Source organism: Candoia aspera, chromosome 10, assembly GCF_035149785.1.
Source record: "Candoia aspera isolate rCanAsp1 chromosome 10, rCanAsp1.hap2, whole genome shotgun sequence".
In the NCBI taxonomy this organism is placed as follows: Eukaryota; Metazoa; Chordata; class Lepidosauria; order Squamata; family Boidae; genus Candoia; species Candoia aspera.
The window spans coordinates 6279123-6306862 of NC_086162.1; the positions used below are offsets into that span (position 1 = coordinate 6279123).

General features: G+C 42.0%; 1 protein-coding gene across 2 annotated transcripts in view; it reads right to left on the reverse strand.

The window, feature by feature from the left end:
- CSMD2 (CUB and Sushi multiple domains 2) overlaps positions 1-27740 on the reverse strand; it is a 643348-nt gene that overhangs the window by 161005 nt on the left and 454603 nt on the right. For both annotated transcript variants that reach the window (XM_063311620.1, XM_063311621.1), the window contains 7 exons: positions 26604-26792; positions 24182-24298; positions 14008-14223; positions 10882-11070; positions 6943-7112; positions 3591-3747; positions 2624-2815 (listed from right to left, as the gene is read on the reverse strand). In XM_063311620.1, coding sequence (XP_063167690.1) covers positions 2624-2815; positions 3591-3747; positions 6943-7112; positions 10882-11070; positions 14008-14223; positions 24182-24298; positions 26604-26792 — 1230 coding nt within the window. The remainder of the gene's footprint in view (positions 1-2623; positions 2816-3590; positions 3748-6942; positions 7113-10881; positions 11071-14007; positions 14224-24181; positions 24299-26603; positions 26793-27740) is intronic.

Genomic DNA, 27740 nt, shown 5'->3' on the forward strand with positions numbered 1-27740 from the left:
AAGGGGCAAATCTGAAAGAGTTTCATAAGGATAAAAAAAATGTTTATATTTATAACTTTGCTTTACAAAGGAAAACTCAAGAGCAAAACCAAGAATACAAGAATGCATATTCTAATAAAAATTAGCTTTGTGAAATAAAGGACTGTCCTTCATAATAAAGGACATACGGTCACCGTACCTGTAACTCTACTCTGTCCCATTTCCCCATCAGTCTGTCCTTTCTTTTTAGAAGATGCTAGACAACCCAAGTCCTATTGGGTCATTGTTTCAGAGATATTTCCTTACCAGATTCCTCCAAATCTCCAAATAATTCCTGACAGCTTTACACAGGACTGAATAGAGCCGGGAGAGTTATATTTTGAACTGTATAGCCAGTCAAAGATCAGGAGTTGGCTACAGGAAATTTTGTGTTATATCATAAAATGTTTTATGATAATTTTTGATGTCATAAAATGTTTTATAAAATTTGTCAAATTTCAGTTCCACAGGAGTCATGGGTCCCAGATTTTGGATGCATTCTGTAAGTTAGCCCATTTGAAGTTCCTTGGTTCAAAAATTGTTCCCTACAATGCAACATTTCGCCCAGTTAAAGGTTACAAAGTATCAAACAGACATGAGAGTTTTAGTAGTATATGGATAGATATAAGTCGGTTTTCTTTTCTAATAGCCTTTTCTAAACACATTTCCTGCAAATACACTTTTTACAGGCATTTTTGAACCCAGACCTTGATTTGGGAAGAGAGAAAGCAGCAGATAAGCCACCTGCCTTTTTGGCTCAAAATCAATAACTGGAAAACTAAACAAACATTATCTACCTTATTTGTGGGCAAAGGAAATCTCATTAAACTTGTTCAAGAGATTTCCAAAAGTTTCTTGGTTGGGGAGGCCCATTAATAACAGTGACAGTAATATACTTTCTTCTTCTTTTTTATTTTTTTCCAGCTGCTGCTGCTGCAAAGGACAGAAAGAACAAATGACCTGGCAACTTATCACGTTGCATTTTCCACAATGCTGAGGAGTTTGTGCTGTTATGGCACAGTGCATGGTGGTCACCATTTACTATACACACATACACACACACACAAGTGGAGAATATTTTGGAGGAAATTATATATTTTTTCTTTAGAAGACAACAACCTTGGTAACTTAGGAAAACCTGTTTCTTCAAAAAGGTCACTTCATCTCTACTAAATTGGGGTGTGGTGAAATGGCTTGCACCTTCTAAATAGGTGTGAACGCTTCTGCTAATATATTGGCTCAAACCAAGCACCACCTATTCGGACAGCCAAGTAACAGGAGGTTGAAATTCCTCTCCAGGGCAAAATTCTGAAAGCGTTGCTGGGAACCAAGGAATGGCTCGACACTTCTTGATGCTCAGTCGTTGCCAAACTGTGGGAACATGATATGGCAACAAAAGGAAGGCTTGATTTGTGCCCTCAAAGTGTACTAAAAGAGACAAACAGACTGCATCTCTATCGATTGCCTCGTTAACCTGAAGGTTATTGGAAAAGCAGTAGTATGAATCCTGAAAAGGAAATAGTAGCAATTAAAGCTATTGTGGGCATTTAAAATTGGACTGGGTAAAAGATTAGTAGGTAAATCTCCTGCAGCAATCCTGCCATTGATCATGATCCATCTCTAAAGGTGGTACACTGTGTCCCTAATTCGTCCAAAGCAGCCTTCAGATCGAGGCTACATTAGAACTGTATTAAATTGAGGTGTGACAAAGGTGTTCTGTCACTTACGATCCTTGAGAAAAAAAAAAAAGTTGGAAACAGATGTCCTACTTTGGTGACCAAAGAAAGAAATCAGGATCAAATGTCTTGAGGTCCAGGATAGATCGGCTATACTATCTGGAGTGTGATGGAATGTGGGGGCCACCTTACAGAACAGAGGTAAGAGATGCTGCCTAGGAAGGATCAGATAAAAGGCAAGGTAGTCCAAGAGAGGGGAATGGTAGAAAGAAGAAACTTGGGAAGGACCTGCCCTGACCACCCAAGCGATAAATAGGGAGGGCGGGAGAATTGTACTTTCAAACGTTAATGGAGCCTTACACTAAAGTAGAATTAGCTCATCCAGCCATGTTTCCTGTCTGGTCTACCTGGAAGGGCTGACAAGATCCTCCACCTTCAGAAGTCAGGGGCACCGCATGTCTCAGAAAAAGTTATGCATCTATTGACCCCTTTGCCTAAACTATGGACTCAGAACTCTTTCTTGGGGGATGTGGTACATTTGACTTTTGACTTGCATGTGAAAGCCATACTCCAAAGGGTAGTGGACAGGTCCAGAAGGACAGAAGGAAGGCTGAAATTTGTTTCTTCTTGTTTACATTGACATTTAACTCTCTCTCTCCCTCCCTCCCTCCCTCATTCTCTCATAGTACAATATTACAATAACTTCCCAGCTATACATTTAATTATTCAACAATTCTACCACACTAAAATTACTAAATTACTAAAATTTAGTAAGAACTTTTCAATGATTTTCCTGAAGATTCCATGAACCACAGGTGGCTCTGTGACATAAAATTACACCACGAAATCAACTGGTCCACCAACCCCTTGGTGGCCATGCCAAATGTTTGGGAAGGGATTTGCTATCACACAAGAGGGAGGAGTCATACCTACGCAGGTGGGGAGAGGCTGGTCCCAGGCTCGGCGCTCTCCAGTCAAGCAAGCAAGCACCCGGCTTCCCCGTAGTGTGTAGCCAGGATCACAGTTGAAAGAGACAGAGCTCCCTGCAAAGTGTCCCTCATCGTGGACTTTATAACCAAACTGTGGGATACCAGGATTCTCACACTTGATCAACTCAAAACCTGCAATCAGGAAAAAAGGGCAATTGGTTAGAAAGGCAATCCAGTCTTGTCTCAGCAGTTGCTTTAGCAGAACCTGATGAAACTCCTTGTACAGACTTCCAGGATTTATTCTGAGGAAGGACATCCAAGAACATTCAACCCCCTAGTCTTCTAAAGTGTCAGTACTAAGATGAAGCATCTAACAGAACAGACACTGCTTCTATTCCCACAAGGGAAGTGGAGGTATGTAAAAAGCTGGAGAAAAATGCTGCAGAATAACAAGGAACAGAATTGTCTTCAAAATGGGTGTGTCATTTGCTGATTTTGAATCTTAGGGATCAACCTGATGGATTGGTTGGAAATGGATTTATTAAAGGCTTTTTCGTGTGTAGTCTATTTCATCGGCAATCTGTCATTTCTCAAAAGAGGGCTTAATAAACAGATACAAACAGACCAATAGACACAGAAAGATGGGGAAGTAAGTGTGTGTAGGTCAACAAAATAACATTTGCACAGACCGCTTGCAATGAAGCATGAATTTAAAAAATGTGCTCTTACACAGAGAGGTACAAATAGTGTCCTTTTGAATTTTTAGGTGTAAAAATAAAGTCTCATCAAAAGATCTGGCGTTAACTTGGCCTCCATCTAAGTACCCTTACTTGGCAAGCTAATTTTTCCTTAAATGTTCGGTTCCAAATACAGCTTCTCTGCAGGAGCAGCAGGTGGATTCTGTCACTGCCCTGACACCTAAGCGGCTACAATTGTCCAGTTGCAGGGTCCGAGCCTCCGCACTTACTCGAAAACTGCAGTTCAAAACCTTGATTCGTGCCATTGCCATCCGTGATGAACTCAAGCCACATGATGCTGGAAGTGCTGTTGACATTAAGACCCAACATCTCCGCATGGCTGAAGGACCCCAGCAGACGGGCCGAGTTGTTGTTGCCATCATAAATCTTGGAAAGGAGGAGAAAAGAAGTATGAAGATGGGCTTCCCTGTCCCTGCCCATCTCCCCACCCTGCACCCCTTGTCTCCAAAAAGTCAACAGTTTTGTTCATTTGGTAGACTGGCGATGGGTGGCACATTCCTTATTGTCCCATTTCTTTGGCCTGGGCACCGTGAAATGGGATTTGGGCCTTTCTTTCGGAGAGGGAGGCACGTTGGGCTGGTAGCCACTAGGTGTGGAAAAAACATCAAAAAGTCTTGAATTCAAACCATCTTTCTGCCTGCAATGTTTTGGCACAACATAGTTTCTGAAAACATGAAGTTTTTTTGTCATCTGAAAGTTCCAACAACTTTCTTTTGGGTTCAGAATTCCCCCCAAAATGTCTTAAGCAGCTTGTTTTGCACTTGAAACAGCTCTCTCACACTCAGAACAAGCATGTTACTCTTTGATGTAAAATGTTCTGCATACCCACATCAGCCACCCATTGAGATTCCCCAGAATGTTTCTGAGAGGTATGGTTGGCAGGATGAACCTGGCAAATGAATAAATCAACGCAGGTGTTGGAGAAGCTACCACAGGTGCCCCCATCCAAAAACAATATCTCAAAAAAATAGCAACCTTAGCATTCAGTTAATGACATCAATTAATCAAATGATTTGAATAAAACAATTACATCAGCATTTATATGTATATTAATCAAAATATTTCTTTATGGTCCAAGACCAAACACAATGAAAGACCAGCATACAATATAATAACTATAAAAGAAAAATTTTAAAGAGTTGCAAGAAAATCCTAATGCATTTAGCAGCTACCACCTCCAAAACCTTAGTTCAACATGAAATAATTATATACAGTGTCACCACAAGTGCTATCTTCTACATACAAATGAAAGGTTGAAAGAAGGCAACTTCTTTTAAGAGAGTACCTCCCAGCTTCATTATTTATTGTATTTTACTGTATTTATTACATGCATTATTACATCCATTTATACATGCAAATATCACATGCATATTTTCTTTATTACATGATTTCAGTTAAAATGCCATTTTTAAAAAGTGTTTTATCAGTTTCCTGATTATTTGGAGATCATTTCATTTTATTATTTTATCCCAGGTTTCTGAACTCCAGACATCTTAGAATAATATAATAAAATATAAAACATGGCAGGAAAATCCATAGAATTGCCCCTTTCCCATCTTGGCAAAGACTTGGTTCTTATTTTAGTTCTTATTTGGGGGTTGTTCTCAGATTGAGACATATAGAACATCTTTGGAAGGGGGTTCACATTTGATCCTAATTCTCATCCGAAATTGACAATTTGGAACAATCCAACCCAGAAGACCCTTTTAGGGTTCACAGGGAAAAAAACATACTCAGTTTAAACACGGATTTTGTTATTTGGGTCCGATGCATTTGCTGCATCTGAAACTAATCATGTCAGAGAAAACAACTGGATGTTCCTAAACCTACAGTTACTTTTTTTTAATCTATAGTTCAAAAGTTGTACTAAGATAACTACAGGAAACCTAGTTTAAGAAATCAAGGACCTAGAATTTTTGAAATGTTAAATTAATATTACATGTTCTTAACAAGTGATTAATTCAACAAAATATTGGTGTTTTTTGTTTTTTTTTCTGTCTGTTGACCAGCCCAGAAGATGTATTGGATAGAATGGGATTCTACTTCTGCATGTTGGGACACTCACACTGATTTTGGGCACCCTCAAAAGGTAGACAAGACAGGAAACATGAGCAGATGAGCTAATTCTACTTTATTGTAAGGCTACATTATCTAAATCTTGCAAGTCTGAAAGTACAAATCTCCTGCCGTCTCCTTTACCACCTGAGAAACTTGCTAGGGTCCTTCTGAGCCTCTTGCCCTGCCCATTATGCAGCTGTGGACTATGCCCTCTCTTATCTGACCATTCCCTAGGCAGCATCTCTTCCTCCGTCCCCCAAGGTCTTTCTCACATACCACTACAGCAGTCCCTGAAATAGTCGGACCCTAAGTCAGACCCATTTAGGGCTTTGAGGGTCAATACTAGTATGGTACATTGTGCTCAGTAGGCACTTGGTAGCTGGTAATATCTTCATGACAGGCATCATGTGATCCTGAACATAGGCAGCAGTCTGGCCACCCCAGCTTGCACCAGTTGCAATTGCTGATCACCTTTCAAGAATAGTCCTATGTAAAACATATTGCTATAGTCAAGGTGGGTTGGGATCAAGGTATGGATAATTGTCACCACATACAACTGGCTCAGGAAGGGATGCAGATGGCACAGAAGATCACTGTGTGAAGGCATTCCTCACCTCAACTGTTAGGCCAGTGAGGACACCCCCAGCCTGCAAATCTGCTCTTTCAGGCAGAGTGCAAGCCCATCCAAAGTAGGTTGAAGCTCAGTTCTTAAGTTTAACATTCTCTTTACCAACAACACCTTCATCGGATTTATCTCAGCTTCTTCTCTCATCCAGCCCATTATCAAATGTATCCAGTAACAATACTGGAACTGGAGAATAAGAAGCAAGCAAGTTGAGCTGTATTTAAGACACTCTACTCCAAAGACCCCTCCCAGAGTTTTAATGTGGGACTCCATAACTCAAAGCCTATTGTCAAACAACAGTCCTCCAGAGACTGGTCACAGCTTGATAGAACAAACCAGCAGTACAGTATTTCAATGTCCTCAAGACCTAGTTCTGCTAAACAGTCCAGACAGATACCACGACTGATAATATAGAAAGCCACCAAGAGATTTGGGAAAACCAGCACTGTTCAGGTGAAGACCTGGAGGCAGCTGGAAGTCTAGGAACATTTCCAAACTGCAGACCTACTTTTTCTGGAAGACAACCCTATCCAAAATAGACCTTCCCACAATTCTTTCAAGAAAAAAAGACTCTGAGAAGTTGGGGGGGGGGGGAGAGATGTTCCTTCAGCTTACAGAATGAGAGAGAAACTCATAGCCTCCAGCTGCTAACAGATAGCCCATGAAACCATTTTTTTCCAGCCTCAACATTCTTCCCACCAAAAAGGAGTGGTGGAATTTTCCACCATTTTTGAGGATGGAAATACAAATCGGCAGGGTTGCAAACTCAGTCTGGGATTCAGCAGCTTTGAAATGAAATGCTTATTATTTTCTTGTCACGCTGTTTGCTTACCCACTCTCTAACCCCCATTTTAATCCGCCAAACGATTCGTCATTACCTTGAGGACATCTCCAGCTTCCAAGTTGAATGCCCTGGCTTTAAGCTGAATTCCTTTTCCTGGCTGCGTCTGGATGGAATAGATACATTCGTGGTGGTTGTTGTAGTTTAGAGGATAATTTGGGGATAAGAGAACACCTTGAGTCCCCATCACAGAAGAACCACATTCCGCTACAGAGAAAGATGCAGAGTGGCTGAATGTTAACAGATGGGGATACACCAGTGCTATCAAATGCATACCTTGGTTTACTGTCCCTGCAAACACTGATGTGGGCCTACTGCATGTGCCTTGTTACACATGGAGCGTTGGGTTCAACATGATTTAGAAACTAAAAGTTGGACCACAGAAACAAAGCACCATCCTGTAAGTCAATCAGGACTCGCCTGCGCTCTACGTTTGGAGCACTGTAACTTAGTCTACCACATCCATCTGACCACCTTCTCCTGCTCTACTACCAAGCAGGTTAGCCAAAGATGGTGCTCTCCTACAAAATTATATCCCTGTATCCTGAACCAATCCTCTCATTTTATCTCAGTTCTGCACTCCTTGACTATGCTAAGTTGCTGGACATGTCTACAACTGCTCAAGTTTTTTGTGTCCTTCCATGATGAGTTAAAGCAAAAAGAAGACAACCCAGCCATACTGCCCATTCCCAGACAGTGAAACAAAGTTGGTATATCAAATGAGAAAGCTGGAAATCTAGAATTGGTAAGCGGCATTTAAAACATCAAGTTCAATGCCTTGCTGAGGGCAGGAATTGAAATAAAAGCAGTCCCAAGATAAGAATCGGCAGTGCGAAAACTTCCACCAATGCCTGTAATACCTAAGCCAGCAATGTACAACCCACAGCTGTCAAGCCCTTTTTTGCAGCCCCCAGAGCACTCCTGCCCCACTGCAATTGCCAATAATTTGTGTGAGGTTTTCTCATTACTTTAGGGCTGGAAATAACACAGGCAAAATGTCATTTGTCTGAAAAAGATTAATAGTTTAAAAAACAAAATCTGAAAAAATAAATGATTCATTGAAAATCCTCCCCTTGCAGAACAGTTGGGGGAGAGAGTAAAAAAGAGTCAAGATGTTATGATGTATAGAGAAAGGGATGCATTTTTGATCACACACAGCTGCTGATTTGACTGTTTTGACCACCCCCATCTTGCCTCTGCCTCCTATATTCTAATTATAGCTCCTGATCATCAGAAAATTGCACTGTTCTCTGTTGCAACAAGCAGCAGCTTCCCATAATCCTAAGCCTGGCCTGTCACCAGAGGAGTTTTGATTGGAAGAACCTGCCCTCCAGATGTTTGGGAAGTAGCTCCCAGTTTCTTGCCACTGGCCGTGCTGTCTGCAGTTGAAAGGAAATTAGGCCCAAAGCATCTGGAAGGGTACATGTTTCAAACTCCTAGGTGTCTACAGGTGAGAGCAAGGGAGGGCAAGTGATGAAACCTGCATTGTGACATTCTGCCACGTGTTTTATAAGATTTTCATCATCTCTTTTTGCAGTGGGCATGTGCACTTCAACTCTCATTCTATTTGAAGAGGACCCTCCATGCCCCTGAGAGGATTCACACATTTCACAAGCACTGAGAGAGTTCTTTGATTATGGCTTAACAAGTTGTATGAATCCATTTCTTCTGGATAACTTAACAAACCAGGAGCAGGCAAACCAAGGCTTAAGCTACGGAGAATGCTGCTTCTTCATAATGCCACTGGCTTGTCTGTGATAAGGATATTTTTAGTATTAATGTTATGATTACAATTATTACTTAAGTTTCTATACCCCATGATGAACAACGCCCAGATGAAAAACGAAATTTCCAAAATTTCTACATTACTATCCACAATCAAGTAAAGGCTGGAGGCATACTGGAATAACACCAATTAAATGCAAGAGGAGATGGAGGACTTTCAATGGACCCTCTCTAGATGACTGGACAGGAAGGCAGATTTGATTCTGGCAAGGTCTTTTGAATCCAGCTGAAAACGTTGCACCCAAAGTAAGGATAAAAACAGAACTTCATTGCTCTACTTTATTGTTACTGATTAGAGGAAACATGGAGGATGTACTGCTGGGGGATGTAACTTCTGGGTCAACATCACAGACTTCGAAATTTGTTAAAATTGGAATTCACCTCCATTCTTTCAGCTGCCCTAGAGGCTTCTCTCTTCCTTGGAGTGTCCAAGTCATCTCCTGTTTTCTAGAACCAGCAACCAGCTTTTTCCCCTAGTGGCCAATCACTGGTCACCAATGGCTCTACTTCACCTGTATGTGAAGACCTCACCTCATATCAGGCTCTCAAGGCTTCCCACTAACATTAAACTTCTTATTTGCCTTGCCTCTCTGAGGTTTTTAAAGGGCAAAGCACAAGAACAACCTCCTGCATCTCCCTTTTCAACATGCTGTCCTCCAGACCATCTAGGGTTGCCCAGTGTTACAGGTCACCAAATAGGGCTTGCTGACATATGAAAAGAAAGCAACTAGGTAAGGAGTGTAACCTTACCTTGTAAATACATGCAGGGTATAGTCAAAATAGTCAACATAGCAGCCACAGTGGTAAGACATTTGTATGTGTATTGTGAGCTTTGATTGCACTACCATGACCACCATCTTGATTTTTTTGACCATACTCATGAATATATGGGTGGTTGTGGACTCATTAGGCACCTGATGATTCAGAGTGGGAAAAAAAAGAAAAAAAGAAAAAAAGAAAAAAAACACCGAGGAAGCATTTCTGCAGCATGTCTAATGAGCAAGAAGAAACTTGCAAGAGAAGACCATCCCCACTGCTCAATCTTTTGTGTGTTCTGATGCTCTGCAGTACGCCACTGCCACAATTAAAAATGTATGTCCCAGTGTGCACAGAAAATGTTTGGAGGTGGGCATTTTGATCTCGTAAGTTTTCCTTTACCTAAATCTATTTTTCCACCGACACTCTGGTTGGAATCACACACTGCAGAATCGTGTTGTGGGCTTGCTTGCAGCTTAGAGAAAGATGTGTATGTCCTACTGTTTATTGGTTTTATATCCCACCTTTATTTCTGTACAATTCAAAGTGGGGTACATAGTGTTCCCTCCTTCTACGTCCCTCGCCACAAGAACCCCATGCAGTGGACTGGACTGAGAGAGAATGACCGACCCACAGTCTCCCAGCTGGTTCTGGGCCTTATGGAGGACTAGGACTTAGGTCTCCTGGTTTCTAGCCCAGCTTCATAGGCACTACGCCAAACTGGTGCTCGGTTTAGCCACCAGGATTTCTAAATCATAGTTTATCTCTTGGCACTTTATGTGGACTCAGTTTTCTGCCTTCTTCATCAACAAACCATAGTTACAATGAACTCAATGCAATAGGTGGACTCCATCTCTCTGCAAGCGAAGCATGGCACAGACATGTACTACTTGGAATTTGGGACTGTTCTACAGATTTGCGTCTGTTTCACTCCCCTCCCCTCCCTCTCTTTTTTGACTTTAACCATGGTATAGGGATTCCCTCTCAACTTGGTTAATCAGAGTTAGCACAAATTAAGGTTTGCAGACCGGATTTAATAATCTCCCAATTATTAATTTAAATCTCCATTGTTGGGGTCACCTAAAATTAATAACTGGGTGCTTCTTAAATTGGTTTGCGAATCCTAACTTGGGAGAATGAAGGTTAACCTAGAAGTTCGTGCAGATGAACGCTGCCTGTACTCCATAGCCTGAGTCCTCAGCTTTGACTACTTTTTCATCCCTCCGAGGTCAAAGGGCAATTTAGCCCATGGACAAGGCTAAATAATACAGGGCCAGCAATCCCAGGCTCCTACACCTTTGCTCAACCTCATCCACCTCCTTCTGCTTCCCACAGACCAAAACCAAGAACGGCCAGAGGGAGCTAAGCAGCTCGCCGGGGGGATGTTCTGATGCACTAGACTGCCCAAGCAAAATTAAAGCACATGACCACCTACCAACACACCTTGGCAGAGGCGAACTCCATACACGCCGTCGACCGCCCAGGCAAGTAATGCTTGAGACACCTTCCAGTCGGTACCCAGGGAAGCAGGAGAACGTCAGGACATCCCCCACACCAAACTGAAGACCCTTGCGGATGCTGTAGGTTGGCACTTCCGGCTCGTCACAAGGCTCCAAGTCATATTCTGATGGGCAGAGACATACAAGCAACCACTGGGCCATTGCCCAAAGAATCTGTGCATTTTTTAAATATCTGAATACTCACTCAGATAGAAAAGTTGCACCTTTAAACAGTGGGGGAAGTTCATGCCAATGAATGTTTCTCCATCTCCCTCCCTCCCTGTCATTTATAACCCACATGTCAAAATCCCTACACCCATTTTCTTGACCACACAGCCCTAATCTTCTATGCACAGGACAGTCTGCCATCATAAGGCCTTGATAACTATTCAGCATTTTGGTGGGGGGAGGAGGTGGGGAACAGGTTGTCATTCAATCTGATGAAAGAAAATCTACCAGTCAAAGCGAATCTCTGTAGCTCAGGGTTGAACTGTGGAGTCCTTGGTGCTCTCCGAGCCTTGTTGTTTTCTTGCAGACGTTTCATTGCCAGACTAGGCAACACCTTCAGTGCAAAGAGGGAGTGGGCCTTGCTCTCTGTTTATATACAGTGGCTTGCCCTGTTCACACTGAAGATGTTGCCTAGTCTGGCAATGAAACGTCTGCAAGAAAACAACCAGGCTCAGAGAGCACGAAAGAAAAACTGCTTTCCAATGTTCATTCCAAGGAGAACGGGATGTTGTGGTGCAGTTGCCCTTCTTGAATGATGACGCAACCAAAAAGAGGGTCTGAATGTCTTCCATTTCACTGTCCAGTTCTCCTTCTGGCTGCAGTCTGCAGCTCTCCACCCACTCCAGCTTCTCACGCTTCAGTCCAAGAGAAGAAGCCTCTAGACAGCTCCTCCCATGGATTTTTCCCCAGAAGCAGTGCCATTGCCTGTGCCCAGCAAGGATGGAATCTAACCTTTAAGAAATAGTTGGAGAATTTCTCTTCTCCTTGGACTTCTAAGAAATCATCCCTCCCATTGCTCTGTCTACCATTTTGGTGGGGGAATTTGAAAAACCATTTGGGTCTCTAGGACAAGAATTATCCCACAACTGAAAGGGCCTTGGAGGCAGGAGAAGCCAATCACACCACTGTGTCTTTGTGCAAAAAGGAAAGGAAAAGCCCATCCCCACTCATTTCTCCCACACTATTGAGCACATCTCTGTAGGTTTCTGGGTGAAGCCTTTCCCAGTCCTACTTCAAAACCCAGAGGTTGCACGTGCATGCAAATCGTAAATACTCTCTCAGTGAGCAATCCTCCTTCTGCTTCTCCTCTAGCACTGCTAACATTGCTGACACTTTGCTTTGCTGGAAATAAAGCTATGCCTTTGCAGTGCTAATTCCTCCATATTAATGTGGCAACGTCCATTCCACTGGGGAAATGTGTCCTCTTTTTTTTTTTTTAATCCATTCAATTCAACAAATCCCTGCAGTCTTCTTGGCAAGGTTAATCAGAAATGGTTTGCCATTGCCTCCTTCCTGGGGCTGAGAGAGAGAGACTGGCCCAAGGTCACCCAGCTGGCTTTGTGCCTAAGTTGGGACTAGAATTCACAGTCTCCCAGTTTCTAGCCTGGTGCCTTCACCACGACTCCAAACTGGCTCTCAAAGCAAAACTAGAATTTACTAAACTGCTATACCCTAAGCTTTAAACTAAGAATACCTGGTTAACCCAGTATAAATCACTAAGATGATAAAGTACAATAAATTAAATCAGTACTTTTTTTTGGGGGGGGTGCCTTTTTGTCAGTGTTGACTCCTGGTGACTGCCTGGATTAGTCCCTGCAGTTTTCTTGGCAAGGTTTTTCAGAAGTGGTTTGCCATTGCCTGCTTCCTAGGTCTGAGAGAGGGCCTGGCCCAGCTGGCTTTGTGCCTAAGGTGGGACTAGAACTCAGGGTTTCCTAGTTTCTAGCCTGATGCTTTAACCAGACACCAGACTGTCTCTCTCCTCTATTTTCAGCCAGAAGTAAATTTTAGCTCAGTTACAGCAAAGACCCAGCTTTCCATTCACTGTCTTTTTGTCATTTTCTTTTCCATGCACCCTTAAAAAATGCCTCGTCTGACCCTGGAATCAGTTTTTAACATTTTGTTATTTTATCAGCACTGTGTTCATAACACCTTACAATCACAAAACAGGCAAACAAATAATGCTTCATCTGAGATGGGAAACCAGGCCATTATGCACATATTGAGCAAGGTAGGGCTGCAATTGCTTATTAATTGTTTGCCACCAATCAAGACTGAAAAAAAAAACATGCCCTAGATTGGAACAAATTGGCAGCCATTCATTTTAAAAAAAACTGAATGAATTTAAAACTGTCCGTCCTGGAGAAAATGCCCCAAATGGAAAAAAAATCTTTTCCTGCAGCTTCCCTAAACTTTATTTCTCAGATCTGGCAATAAATCCCTCAGATGCAATATATATTTTAAAACGTTAATGTTGCTGTTAAAATTAAAATGAAATTGGCATGCTGAAAAAGGAAGGCATCGGCCTTCTGGACCATCTTTACTTTTTTAAAAGAAATACGAGAACACTTGGTAGTTGTGGTCTCGCACTTTGCTGGTGGGGGAGAGGGGAGAGAAAAATAAGCTGACGGTTGATAGCAAGGATGCTGGTGGATTAGACAGAGGAGTCAGGAATAATCTCTTTAGTCTGCCTGCTGGTAATTTGCTGCTTTCTGACTAAACCCACTGTGGTAGCCATGTGGTCAAAAGGTCAATTCTACCCTGTGTCCCAAACTTCTGCTTTAGTTCTTAAGCCTAAAGAGTTTTGTTACAGCTCAGTATGGTGTAAGAAGAACAGATCTGAAATACAAAGTGATTTATGACAGGCCAAGGTTGTCATAAACCAAGGAGTGCCTAGAACCACTCAGTGTTTATTATCTGAAGTTGGTGTACCTAGAACTTGGCTCCCCAAGAAGTCCTTTTCTCATCTCATATGTATGGAGACTCATGAACTTTCTTGACGATGAAAGAAAATCTGTCCAAGGGTGTGTACTTACTTTCCAGGCTCAAGTTCTTACCTGAAAAAGTGATGTTGAAGCCTTCATAAGAAATGGAGAAGTCCGAGATGAAGCGGATTTGAGCAGAAAAGTTCCCAAAGAGGCCAGCACTAAAAGGAGCAGGCAAGTGGGAGCCAGTGAGCTGTTTCAGTGGCTGACTGAAGCTGCCATTTTCAGTGATCAACAGGTAGTCGTGACCACTCTCCAGGTGGAAGGTGTGGAAAGTGAAGAAAACACCTGGAGGTAATAAAGTGCAAGAGATATGCTACTTCAAAGATACCTGAATGTTGAAAAGGTCTTTTTAAAGCATTAATGCAGTAACAGGGTGGCAGAAATTTTATTTATTTATTTGTTTATCTAATTTATCCCTGCCCATCTCGTCCCATAGGGGGACTCTGGGCGGTTTACAACAAATGGAGAAGGTTCAGATCTGATCAGAATAGTAATTGCCCAATGCGACTCTTTTATATGTCTCCTTGTATTATGTCCAGTTTAGTCCTTTTTCAAGCAGTCCTCTGGATCTGGAAACCACAGAGAGCTAGGAACATATTTTTAAAAAAACAAACAGAACAAAACACTGAGATAGTCATCATGAACTCTGCACTTTCAATTATGGTGTGCCTACTTTCTATCCATGTGGGAATCACAGAGCACACAACATGATTTCAACTCAATCAAAGTTTTATCAACTGGCAGTGGGACCATCAGCTTGAGAGAAAGAAGCAGAGTAGAAACCTTTAATCCAGAAAATTGAGTCAGCCCCAGAGAACTCAGGGGGAGGGAGTCGTCTTATTTTTTTTTTTAGTAAATATGGTGTAGTAAAACTGCCTGGCTCTGTCTGGAAGTCCCCACTGAAAGATTATCTGGAGGAAGAAATGCCCTCTGATGGTGCTGTAGTTTGCATAGTAAGCACACAATCACCAATATTATGAAAATTTAAATTTTCTTTTCTGGAATCTTTGGGGATACCTCTGAATCTTAAGTTTAGTTGTTGTTGCTGGACTCCAAGACTTCAGACACATTATGCAAAGACCTAGCTCTCTGGAGAAGGCTGTAATGCTGGAAAAGGTAGAAGAAAAGAGAAGAGGACAACCAGCAACAAGGTGAATAGTTACAGTAGCCACGAGGGCACTGTTGGAAGAGCTGAAGGACCAGGTTAGAGGCAGATCATCTTAGAGAAGATCTACTGTATCTATGTGGTTGCAAAGAGTCGGCAACGACCTAACGGCACGTAATCAGTCAATCAATCAAGTTTGTTTTACTTCCTGGTTTGTTAATTCTTGAGCCTCCTGTCATTTCAAGCTATCACGTCCTTCTTTCAGCTTTGATGTTTCTTGTCTGTTGAGTTGTACATCCCTTGTAAGTTTTTTTTTAATTATTTCAGTTTATAACTCTGTAGTTATTTCATCTAGTGTGTGAAATATCTTGTAAATGCTGAAATTGATCACTAAGGGTTCTCCTCAGTTGTAGAGAGGCACGGCTTTTCATGGAGAAAGTTCACATATACAGCATCATTATGAGATGTAATTGGATGCATAATCTTGCCAGGGTAAGTTTGAAATTATTGTAGAATCTCACTGGTACCTCATGGTATTTGCTGCTCTTTATATGCTCTCCAAAATGAGGGCAACCAGTATTACAAAGAGATCCCTCAATCCCTAGCTGAACTTCAGCCTTGTCCTCTATTTTTAGCCAAAATGGATCTAGAAAGAGGATTTGCTTACACTGGGTTTTTGAACTATTACATCTTTTACAAATATATTGGTTGGTTTTCTTAGTGAAAGGGACGCGGTGGCGCTGCGGGTTAAACCGCTGAGCTGTCGATCGGAAGGTCGGCGGTTCGAAACCGCGCGGCGGGGTGAGCTCCCGTTGCTCGTCCCAGCTTCTGCACACCAAGCAGTTCGAAAACATGCAAATGTGAGTAGATCAATAGGTACCGCTTCGGTGGGAAGGTAATGGCGTTCCGAGTCGTCATGCTGGCCACGTGACCCGGAAGTGTCTATGACAACGCCGGCTCCAAGGCTTAGAAACGGAGATGAGCAGCGCCCCCTAGAGTCGGACACGACTGGACTTTACGTCAAGGGAAACCTTTACCTTTACCTTTCTTAGTGAAGCACTTTAAGGAAAGAAAACATCATTTTTGAAGTGTAATGGCACAACTCACTAGTCTATAACTTACAGAAGGTCCCTTGCACACAGGGAAAGCAAAGGCAAGAGAATGGAGGAAACATGTTACCATTAAAATCAAACCTTGTGCTATGCTAAAGCTACTCACTGGAGCAAACACCATGAAATGCGTCAAAAATATTTCTTGTTTCTATCCAGTATTGTTTGACAAATTCTGTTTTGTTCTGCATCGGTTGAGGAGTTGATTGTTTTTTACCTGGTGTCTTTTACTGTTCTTTTTACTCTCTTATCTGCATGTTTTTGTTTTTATGCCTTGTTAGCCACCCACAGTTATTTGATTACAATGGGCAGCCATTAAAAAAGTGGCAGAGTAAATAATGAAGTAAACACATGCTTGCTTGCTTGCTTATTTATTTAGATATTTAGTGGCACACATAATTACTGATGAGAGCCAGACTTGACCAGTTATATTGCCTTATAAGAGGTTACAATCCTGCCATTGAAATGTACAATATGTTAAGTGAATAGTTTTAAAAAGCCATAAAATGTTAAAAAATATAAAATAAAAATCACAGAAAGAACCAGCCAGACAAAGATGACATCATTTAAGGATCAACATCTTAAACAATTCCAAGTCATTTTCTAAAGGCCTTGTATGGTAGCTGCTGATTGAATTTCAAGAGGAAGGGCTCCATTATACCAGTGCTGCAACAGCAAAATGACACACATGGGCATCCATTCCTCCCCATTCACAAAAATCTGCTAGCAGATTCTGCTGGGACTGGAACCTGCCAGTCCAACAGGCAGTTTTTCTTTTGCTCGCCACGTGATCCCTGATTGGCTAAGATCACTCAGTGAAGACGGAAAAAACTCCAGTGGAGGCAGATGAGGACTAATTCTCAGGGTTGTAAAGGCAATATATTGATACCCAAGGGGATTTTTTGCACTTTTTGCAAACCCCTTCTTCATTATGTCAAAAGGTCAACCTTACTTAACACCAGGAAAGGGTTATTTCATACCCTGCATCATGATACCAGCCATGATACCATGGCTGCTATCATCATATCAGTTTTTGCCAAGGATGTTGAAATCTCTCATGTGTAGTAGTCAGGTTTTGGGAACTTCAAATGTTGGGTACTTAAACGGAGATAAATGTCTCTGCAGCCCAGATTCTCATTCCATACTGTCTGAATGTAGAGGGTCTGCTTACATGATTCTTTCCACCTAAGTTAATCATGCAATTTTCAGAAGGAGTATTCAAGAGTGGAGATTATCCAGGAGTGAAGGGCTGTATCAGCTTTAGAGCATTGGTCCATCTAGCTTCAAGCTCTGTCTTCAAACAGCAGCTGCCGATGCAGAGATGCAATTCTTACTAAGAGCTGATCAGTGCCCGGGGACTACCATGAAGTGGGACTGCTAGTTGCAAACCACTATATATTGAAAGCAAAGCCAACAGCCTCAAAGCTTTGAGAACGCAAGATTTAGCAGGCTAGAAACTTAATTCTAGGGGATAAGAGCAAAAGAAAGTGACATGCTTAGCTTTAGCTGGGTAAGAAAAAGAGCTTGGATCAGAGACACTGATATGCCTGATGTGCGAATGAGCCTCTTTCTGTCTTTCTAGAGCAGTGTTTCTCAACTTCAGCAAGTTTAAGATGTGTGGACCTCAATTCCCAGAATTCCCCAGCCAGCATGAGTGACACATCAAGCCTGTCTCTCTCTGTTAGGCTGTGCAAACTAAGGAAAAACAACAGACTGAGAAAGCAGGAAATACTTCAAGAGGTAGATTTCAATTTATTATTATTAGATTTCAATTTTTTCTGTCATGATAGATTTCAATTTCAAGAGAACTAGGAGAAAAAGGTAAAGGGGAGCTTTAAAATAGTGGAAGGACCAATGTATCAGACTCAGTATTTAAATTTTCCTGGGTCTGCACAGTTTCCTGAGTCAGTTCAAATTTCCTGGGTATTCTGTAGATCCAAACCAGCCACTCCCTATTCATGGGGAAGGAGCTGAATACTGTCTTCCTTCTTTGCCAATTTCTTCTCACCAGGCATTTGCCCTCTCCTTGATGTGCAATTTTGTTTTCAATATGGAAGAATGTAAGGCAAACTTATTGAAATTGCATGTATTTAAAAAAGAAAGGAGAATATAAAATAACTTGTGAAGAACGGAGTTCCTCCCACCAGTGGGATCCTCTTTTGATATGTTATCAATGATCAGAAAATATGAAATAGTCTGCAGTCAAGCTGGTAACAATCTCTTGCTGGGCTTTGCCAAGATGGTAATTCCACTGACTTGCCCTGAAGATAAGCCATCAGCCAAGTTATTGATCTGGTTCAGGCTGTGGGTCAAAAGAGGAGGAAAAGCTCTTAAGGCCTACATACCAATTCAATTACTAGATTAGGATAATCCAAACTAGTCCCTTCTGTGAAGTCAATAGAGCAAGTCGAAAGTACTGAAAATATTTCTGTCCCTAGGCAGAACAGTTATGGTGTAATTTCAATTAAACAAGTTTCTGATAATTTCATAGAATCACAGAATTTAGGGCTGGGAGGAACTCCTAAGGTCTTCAAGTCCAGCGGTCAAGCCTGACCTTCTTCTCTGAAACATCCTTTCAGGTGTTTTAGAAGTATTCTCATATCCCCTCACCTGTCTTTTCTCAAGATTAAGCATGTCCTAGTCCTTTAACCTCTCTTCATAGCACTAGTTTCTAGTTCCTGATTGTCCTTGTTGCTCAGTGATGAACCTGTTCTAGTTTCTTTAACACACTATCTGGCTGAATTCACACAACATGTTAACTCCTGACCCCAGATGAACAAAACTTAACTGCTCTGTTTATATAGGACATTCTGCTCAAATTTGTTGTTTATTCATTTAGTCGCTTCCGACTCTTCGTGACTTCATGGACCAGCCCATGCCAGAGCTTCCTGTCGATCGTCAACACCCCCAGCTCCCCCAGGGACGAGTCCGTCACCTCTAGAATATCATCCATCCATCCTTCCCTTGGTCGGCCCCTCTTCCTTTTGCCCTCCACTCTCCCCAGCATCAGCATCTTCTCCAGGGTGTCCTGTCTTCTCATTATGTGGCCAAAGTATTTCAGTTTGGCCTTTAATATCATTCCCTCAAGTGAGCAGTCTGGCTTTATTTCCTGGAGGATGGACTGGTTTGATCTTCTTGCAGTCCAAGGCACTCTCAGAATTTTCCTCCAACACCACAGTTCAAAAGCATCGATCTTCCTTCTCTCAGCCTTCCTTATGGTCCAGCTCTCGCAGCCATATGTTACTACAGGGAACACCATTGCTTTAACTATGCGGGCCTTTGTTGTCAGTGTGATGTCTCTGCTCTTAACTATTTTATCGAGATTTGTCATTGCTCTTCTTCCAAGGATTCAGCGTCTTCTGATTTCCTGACTGTAGTCAGCATCTGCAGTAATCTTTGCACCTAGGAATACAAAGTCTTTCACTGCTTCTACATTTTCTCCCTCTATTTGCCAGTTATCAAGCAAGCTGGTTGCCATAATCTTGGTTTTTTTGAGGTTTAGCTGCAAGCCAGCTTTTGCACTTTCTTCTTTCACCTTCATCATAAGGCCCCTCAGTTCCTCTTTGCTTTCAGCCATCAAAGTGGTATCATCTGCATATCTGAGATTGTTAATGTTTCTTCCAGTGATTTTAACTCCAGCCTTGGATTCCTCAAGCCCAGCATGTCTCATGATGTGTTCTGCGTACAAGTTGAATAGGTAGGGTGAGAGGATACAGCCCTGCCGTACTCCTTTCCCAATCTTAAACCAGTCCGTTGTTCCGTGGTCTGTTCTTACTGTTGCTACATGGTCATTATACAGATTCTTCAGGAGGCAGACAAGATGACTTGATATAGCCATACCACTAAGAACTTGCCACCATTTGTTATGGTCCACACAGTCAAAGGCTTTAGAATAGTCAAGAAAACAGAAATAAATAAATAAATAAATAAATAAATAAATAAATAAATAAACAAACTGCTCAAATAAATAAACCATATTATGGTTTAACATGATGGCTTGATTCAAACAATATGCTAAAACTATGGTCAGGTTTCCAAAACATGCTGATCTACAAATTACTCTATCCCATTTTAGCTTAGCTTGTAGTGCAAGGCCAAAATTGTGTATGGGGATGGTAACTCCTATTTCTACTTTCAAGGCTTGGAAGTTTTTGTTCTAATAATGAAGCTGCAAAACTCCAAGAATGAAACAAGCCAAAACATCTGAGAAAAGGGCTGTGGATCTTCGCAGGCTCTGTAGATGGATTTTCTAACAACATAGGGGAATAAGACGACCAATGTGTTGGCCTGCAATAAGAAAATGTATGAAGAATAAAGGTATGAAAAGTTGCTTAAGCTGATCAATGGCATACCATACATATTTTGAGGTCCCTCATTATTTCAGGAAATAGAGACCTTTGTCTTAGAAAATACTGTAGAGGGCTGAGCAACTTTGATGAGTCAGCATGTTTTGGAAACCTGACCATAGTTTTAGCATATTGTTTGAATCAAGCCATCATGTTAAACCATAATACGATTTATTTATTTGAGAAGAATGTCCTATATAAACAGAGCAGTTAAGTTTTGTTCATCTGGGGTTAGGAGTTAACATGTGGTGTGAATTCAGCCAGATAGTGTGTTAAAGAAACTAGAACAGGTTCATCACTGAGCAACAAGGACAATCAGGAACTAGATAAGTGAACAACTGATACCTGAGCAACTTTTTCATGAAGTTTTGCAAGTTTGGCTACTGACTATTGTGCAGACTTGTACAGAGTCTTTCCCCTTAGAAGAATCAGCCTGAACTGAAACTGGATAAGGTAGACAGAAAGATGAAAGGCCCAGACAAAACCGTTATTCAAGAAATTCAGGTTCAACCATTCATTTGCACTCAGGAGTAAACACAGCATCAAGAATATGAGACAATCTGATCCATAAGTGCCTGTGAGATATTCCAGAGGGAGATCTGGTCTACAGAGGAGAGCCACACATGACTTTGCAGGTGCTGAGCATCAATCTGCTGTTATGCCTCTATTTAACCAGGATGTTAATGAACCTACATCTACTTTAATAAGAATGAGCAGTCCTTGCTCATTACTGGCAACTGACTTCTGGTTTGTTTCTTGGCTCATGCTATTGCTCTTGGCTTGACTGCTTGAATTTTATGGAGGCTGCTCACTGCTCAGTTCCTACAGACTGGCGATTAATCAGGTCTGTCACAGATAACATCAGGAGTCTCGCATGGTCAACTGTTCTTGCTTGATAAGTAGGGCAGGTCCTTCTGCTGGTTGCATTTACAGCAGAGGTGCCCTACAGCTTTTGTTTGTCCCTGCCAGAAGGAGCAAGGTGAGTCTTCCATTAAGACTCTCATCCCTTGGAACCAATTCATGTCACCAGAAGGGCACAAAGAACTATTGAATCAGTAAGAAGGTTTATAAGAAAAGTGGTCAGGGAGGAGCAGGCGTGGAGGCAACAAGATTTCCCATTGTTTGTCCCAGTTTATAGTCATTTCTAAAATTGTTTTGGACTTTCCATTTAACCTGTCATAGCAAATGGTCAAAGGCAGATCTATCCTCCTCCTTGTCCTCCAACAAAACAAAGGTTTGTGCCCCACCTTTCCTTTGACATTAGTTATGTCACGACCCCTGAACCCACTATCAAGACATTCCAAATCATGAACAAATACAGTTTTTTTCCAATGGGCAGGGGATTTCAGACCTCTTCCAGTGCCATTCCAGTATGAGGAGATGACTTTCCACCTGTTTTGGACTCTGGATATGGGTCTCCAGTCATATCTCCAATCCTCTCTGTAGAAGCCAGAGGTCCTGCTCTTCAAAAGACTTTAGCTTTTCACTGAGACAACATTTTAAATAAAACTATCGAAGAGGCATCATGATTTACAGGAAATTCCCTGAGGCACTCACAAACCTGTCTTGCCAAATCATTATCTTGATCCTGATGCAATCCTGCTTCTAGATACTTTAATCACCTTTTTTTTCTTCCTGATGTGACCTTACCCCACATCTGCTATTATTTTTTCTGCAAGTCCCAAACTCCAAGAGAAATGCTGTATTAGGTGAATACTCCTCCTGCCCTACAGACAACATCCAGGCACCAACATGGAAGGGCTGGCTAGTGCTGCATCAATAGCAGTGATGCCGCACTGTCTCAAGCCAAGATGGCAAATTTCAGTTGGGCAATGAGAGACTCTTGTACATGAAAAGCCGTTATCTTAACAATCAGCACACCTTGAACAGCATGACCTCCAAAGAAATCAGGGCTTTTGCTGTCAGAGTCTCAGGTACCCAGTGCATGCCAACCAACGCAGTCAGCATATCATATGGGCATTTGGGCATCTTCCCAGCATGAAGGAAGGAAATAGTGCCTGGGAGAAGCAGTAAGGAGAAACATGGAGCTAAAACATTTAGTAAGCTCCTAATAGCTGTTCAGGGTCCTGAAATCACTGTATCTGATGATGCTTCATATGAGCTCTATCTTGGCTTTCCTGGAAGTGCCCAGAACCTTTAATTATCCTTCTGCTACATGACCTAGGTCAGAGTCTGGACCTCCCCGGACTGTTCTGCTTCTGACTTTATTGTCATCTTCAGATTGCTGCCAGGCTCTTCCATGGAAGCACATCACAGTCCTCCTATCTGCATTCCCATAATGTATTCTGACTCCATCAGGCTGGTACCAGAGAGATCCTAGCATTCGCAAAATAAGCTGTTTAGAGAACGGGTGCCACGAAAGCATGTGGCCCTGCCCAGCTTACACATGCTGCTCACAAAGGGTGGCTGAAAGCTGCACTTTGATCCAAAACAAAAAAAGGCACTATGTGAATCACATTTTAGGGGAAGAGTATGGGACTCTGTGTGGAGTGTGCCAAGCATTGCAGTGGGATAATGGGAAGCCTCTCATCAGAAGAGAGATTTCAGGGCTGAGTGGATTAATGAAGAGTAGATTGCTCTGCTCAGTGGGATACCTTGCACAGCATGTAACTCTTTCGCTAATGCCTTGCGCTTTTCCACAATAGGTTTATCTACCTTAATACAATTGGCAACACAGAACTGATTGATAGTGGTTCCCATTGTCTTGGTTCCTAGCAGACTAGAGGAGTTGAGCTACTGAAGGAAGTTCAAAATTAATGCACAACTTGTCCCTCCCTCCCTCCCTCCCTCCCTCCCTCCCTCTTTCTCAGCTCTTTGGAGCAGCACTTCTTCAAATAAAGTAGAAAGAAGAGAGGAACCAGGTGAGGAAGCAGGAAGCAGCTTCTGACAATCCTATGAAGTGTGAAAAAAACTGGGAGATGTGTGTTCAGCCAAAATGCATACCAGGGATATATACTGTATGTATAAAGAGGTGTGACATAATCTGAAATAGGATCCCAGGGGTAAAAGAAAGAGGACTGGAGGTGATCTAGGAGGAAGGTATTGGGAAGAATGCTAGGAGGCAGGAAGAAAAAGAAGCAGCAGCAATTCAATACATACAACAATAAATGTACTGCCTGTCTATGGGGTATCCAACCTTTTCAGGCTGCAGGTACATATTATGGATTCTACAGTTGCCTGTTAATAAAAAAAAAACATCTAATGTTGCTTGCTGCATACTAATTAATTAATTAATTAATTAATTAATTACTGGTGAGCCTGATGACCACCAAGGTAGGTAACTATAGGCATATTTTTGTGCACCTTGGGGGTTCTAGGGGTGTTTCCAACATTTATCTTAGAAATAAGGAGATTATAGGAAGCGTCCAAAGATGCATAGTATTATTCCTTAATAATGATCATAAAAAGGGAGAAAGTGTATCTAACCTATACTGCAAAGCTACATTTGAACAGCAGCCTTCTTTTCCTCAGGTTTTCTATTTCAGCTTCAACTTTGCCTCCATGGATCTTTGTTTTATAATGGGCATAGCATAGCAACCACCTCCTCCTCTTCTTTTTCTTCTGTGCCTGCTCTGAGGAGCACATTGAGAGAGTTGTGGGGGTAGATCCTCCTAACTTTCCATGGAGAGTTGGTGGAAGCATGGAAGAATTACGGGACTTACCTTTGCCATGAGAAGCTTCTATAATCCAAGTGCAGTTTAAATTATTGGGGTAGAAATCTGGAAAGCCTGGAGATAATACAGTACCACTAGATCCATGGATGTAGCCTCCACAGAGAGCTGAAAAGCATCAGGAAAAGAGAGGCAGACATTAGAGTCCCAGTTAAGAAGTTGTGTCTCTGCTTAGCAAAGACATACACATCATCCCACACTCTGCCTCCTTTTCCAAGCACATCTGGATGGCTTACCTCTAGTTAAAATATTATTCTAAGACAAGCATGTTACTGTAACCATTTTATCAGGATGTCCTCCTGTAGCTACTTCAATGATTGCCCATCCCTAGCTTGCATGTATGCCATGGCTCAAGACCCTAGCGATAATATCTGACATTCCATCAGAGAAGGGCTCTGAAGGAGGATAGGAAGTTCTCAGCTACTGTGGAAGGAGGTCAGTTAAATAGCTACCCCCTTCAGGCTTCCACAAATAAGAACAAGGACCCCAAGGGGAGAGGCCTTTACCTTCAGCTTCTAAGGAAGTAGCTTAAGAAGCAGATTAGGTATTTATTTATGCATCCCTACATACAAACATGCCTGCCTACCTACATGCATTTGTATGCCACCTATTCCACAGATTTTAGGCAGCCTACTTTATAAAAATAGAATAAAAACATCAAAATATAAAATATACAGTCTACCGATCAACTCTACTGCACCCACCCACCAAAGCCGTTGTCCTGGCACCTTCTACCAGAAGCCTTGCTGGAAGAGAACTATTTTCATTGCCTTCTGAAATGTTGGAAGGCAGGGGCCATCCTATCTTTGGAGGTCAGAGGTACTGAAAAGGCTTGCTTCCAGGCACACCCCCCCCCCCAACATTGTAAATGGCAGTGTGTATGTGTGTGGGGGGGTTGTCTCAGCCTATCCTCTCACCTGGGATGTAGTGAGCAGGCAGATTCTCCGTGTTTCAGAAAGTCCCAAAGGTAGCAATGGCCTGACCAACAAAGGGTAGGTATGAGCTAGCACCTTGATTCAGACCTCTTTAAAGAAACTGTCCATCTGTCTTGATATGATTCATTCCAAACCTGTTCCATCTCATCCAGTCCCTTACATCTTCTAGGCTGTGCTGAACTCAGAACTTCCACCACATTTTTGGCTTGACCCAGGATGGAGATATATAGCTGGGTATCCTTAGTGTACCTCATCCCAAACCAGGGGATGCCGCCTCTCAACATGTCTCAGGTAGGTATCAAAGAAGATGGGAGAGAACTTCATTTCTACCTGGATAACTCCTTTGCACAACCATTTACAGCCAGTTCAGCCCAAGAAGCCTCTCTTCCACCTTGCCAAGCCCAAGAGTGGGAAGGGGTATACTAGCCCTGCCAAAATATCTTCTTGGGCAACAGAATGCAATCCTGTAACTCTCAAGGAAGAAGAAACAGTGCACATATCTCTTCCTAAACTTTCTTTGCATCCAGTGGAAGAAAACTGCAAGTTCTTGCTTGCTAGCTCATGATAGTCTTCAACACAGACCTAAGGTGGGTTCATTCCATGTTAACCACATGCCATCAGATCTCTACCTTTGTTCTGTAGTTGTAAACCCAAGTTCTCTGATCAAATGCGAAGAAAGCTTAGCCACAAGTCTGACTTGTCCCAAACAGAAGAACTGTGTTTGTCTCAATCCCGTGTATTCTTTACCGCCTCCTCCTTCCCGGGACTTCTTAGCAACAATAGTCTTGGGAATGGTTGTAAACCATCACTTTCCTATTGGAAGAGCTCAGTTTTGGATGCTTAAGAATCCCTTAAAGGATTCTGAAGGAAGGTTTCAGGCAGCCATAGTTATTTTATTGATTTATTAAAAAGTGGTGTATACAATTCCCTTAAAATAATCTTGAAGTGGCAGAAGGCAAGCTTTCAGGATATCCTTAAACTGAATTCCAGGGTCTACCCACTGGAATCAAATACAAAGGACATACACTGAGAATTAGATAACGTCAATGGATTTTGTTTTGAATGTCAGGACTGAACAGAATTCAGAGTCCTTTCACATAGAATTCTGCTCCTAGTTATCCCTGAGGTAACTGAGTTTTCTTCAATTCAGTAATATAAGTAAAGAGCAAGGGACAAATTTTATCGCTATTGTTAAACAAGTTGGAGCCAAAAATCTTTGCCAGTCTATTGCAGGTATCCAGGTTTCCAGATCTAGGTCAGATGAGACCAGTTGTTTTAGGGGTGGGGGGAGAAGGTGCAGCAACATGGAAGACACCACATTACAGAGATCTTGGACTCAGGACTTCGGCTGTCTTGGTGATGAAAAGGTTAGCATGTTGGGGGGAGATGGGCGGTGACATAAATTTAATTAAATAATAAATAAATAAATAAATATCCTTTTCTCCTCAGTCCCTAACATTCCAGTTTTAGATTCTTACCTTCACAGCTTGGAAGAGGCTTGCTCCACTGAAAATTTGGCTCACATTCCAGAGCTTCACTGTCACTCAGGGTATACCCTGGATCGCAGCCAAAAGTCACCAGGGCCCCCACATAGAAATCATTCCCATACCGTAGCCCATTGACGGGAATCCCTGGGTCCAAGCAGTGATCAGACTGGAGCTTTACTGCTGCAAAAAACAGGGGCATTCAAATTTACACTCTGTGCCTGGTAGTCCTGAGCATATAAGTTACCACTGAAACCAGCCTCCCCACCCCTGCCACCAAAGCTAAGTAAACTGTGAGTTTGCCATCATTAAAAAGATTGGATACATAGAGAAAGTTTTGGTTGTCAAATGGTAAGTATTTTTGCACCATGCTATTCAGTATTAAGAAATATAAACTTTAGGAACCCAACAGTGTTCTGGGGGGACAGGTAATGTGCAATCTGGTCAGATTTACATCAGATGTACGACCTGACTCTGTTCAGTAAAACTACAGCTGAGATCACCAAGCTACGTTTTTTACATATGTTTACTTAGGTCAGAAAACACCACACTGGATTCAGTGGAACCTTTGAGAAAAAAATGGATTGCACTGCTGTTAATTGACCATTTAGTGCTGACTGTAGGCTGATAACGAGGCTCTTTTAATTAATGTGTATTAATTTAACAGAGGAAGAAATAGGATTTGAAATATGACTTTTGATTATGGCATGTGATATATTTTGTGCGTTAGATGGTAAACCTGGAGTGACAACCCCAAAACATTTTAAAGAGAAGCTTTTTATAAAATACAAGCCGCCGCCTCCTCCTCCTCCTCCTCCATATTTGGGGGACACCTTGCATAGAAATGAATAGTACAATAATAGCCAAAAAAGATGGCTGGTGAGGCTTGCAGAAGAGGGATATCCTTGGGCCAATCTCAACTGAAAAGGCCTCACCTGTATGAACTCCATGGGGTGGCACCCCATATTTTCTGGCCTAAACTGTGTAAGGCTTCCAAAGAAAACATCCAGTGCTTGGAATTGTGCACAGAAAATAACTTTAAAGTCACTGGACGTTTTTAAAAAAAGCACCGGAGAGCACACTCACAAAAACCTACTGCAATTGGCAGCCCTCAAACTCTTTATTGCAAAC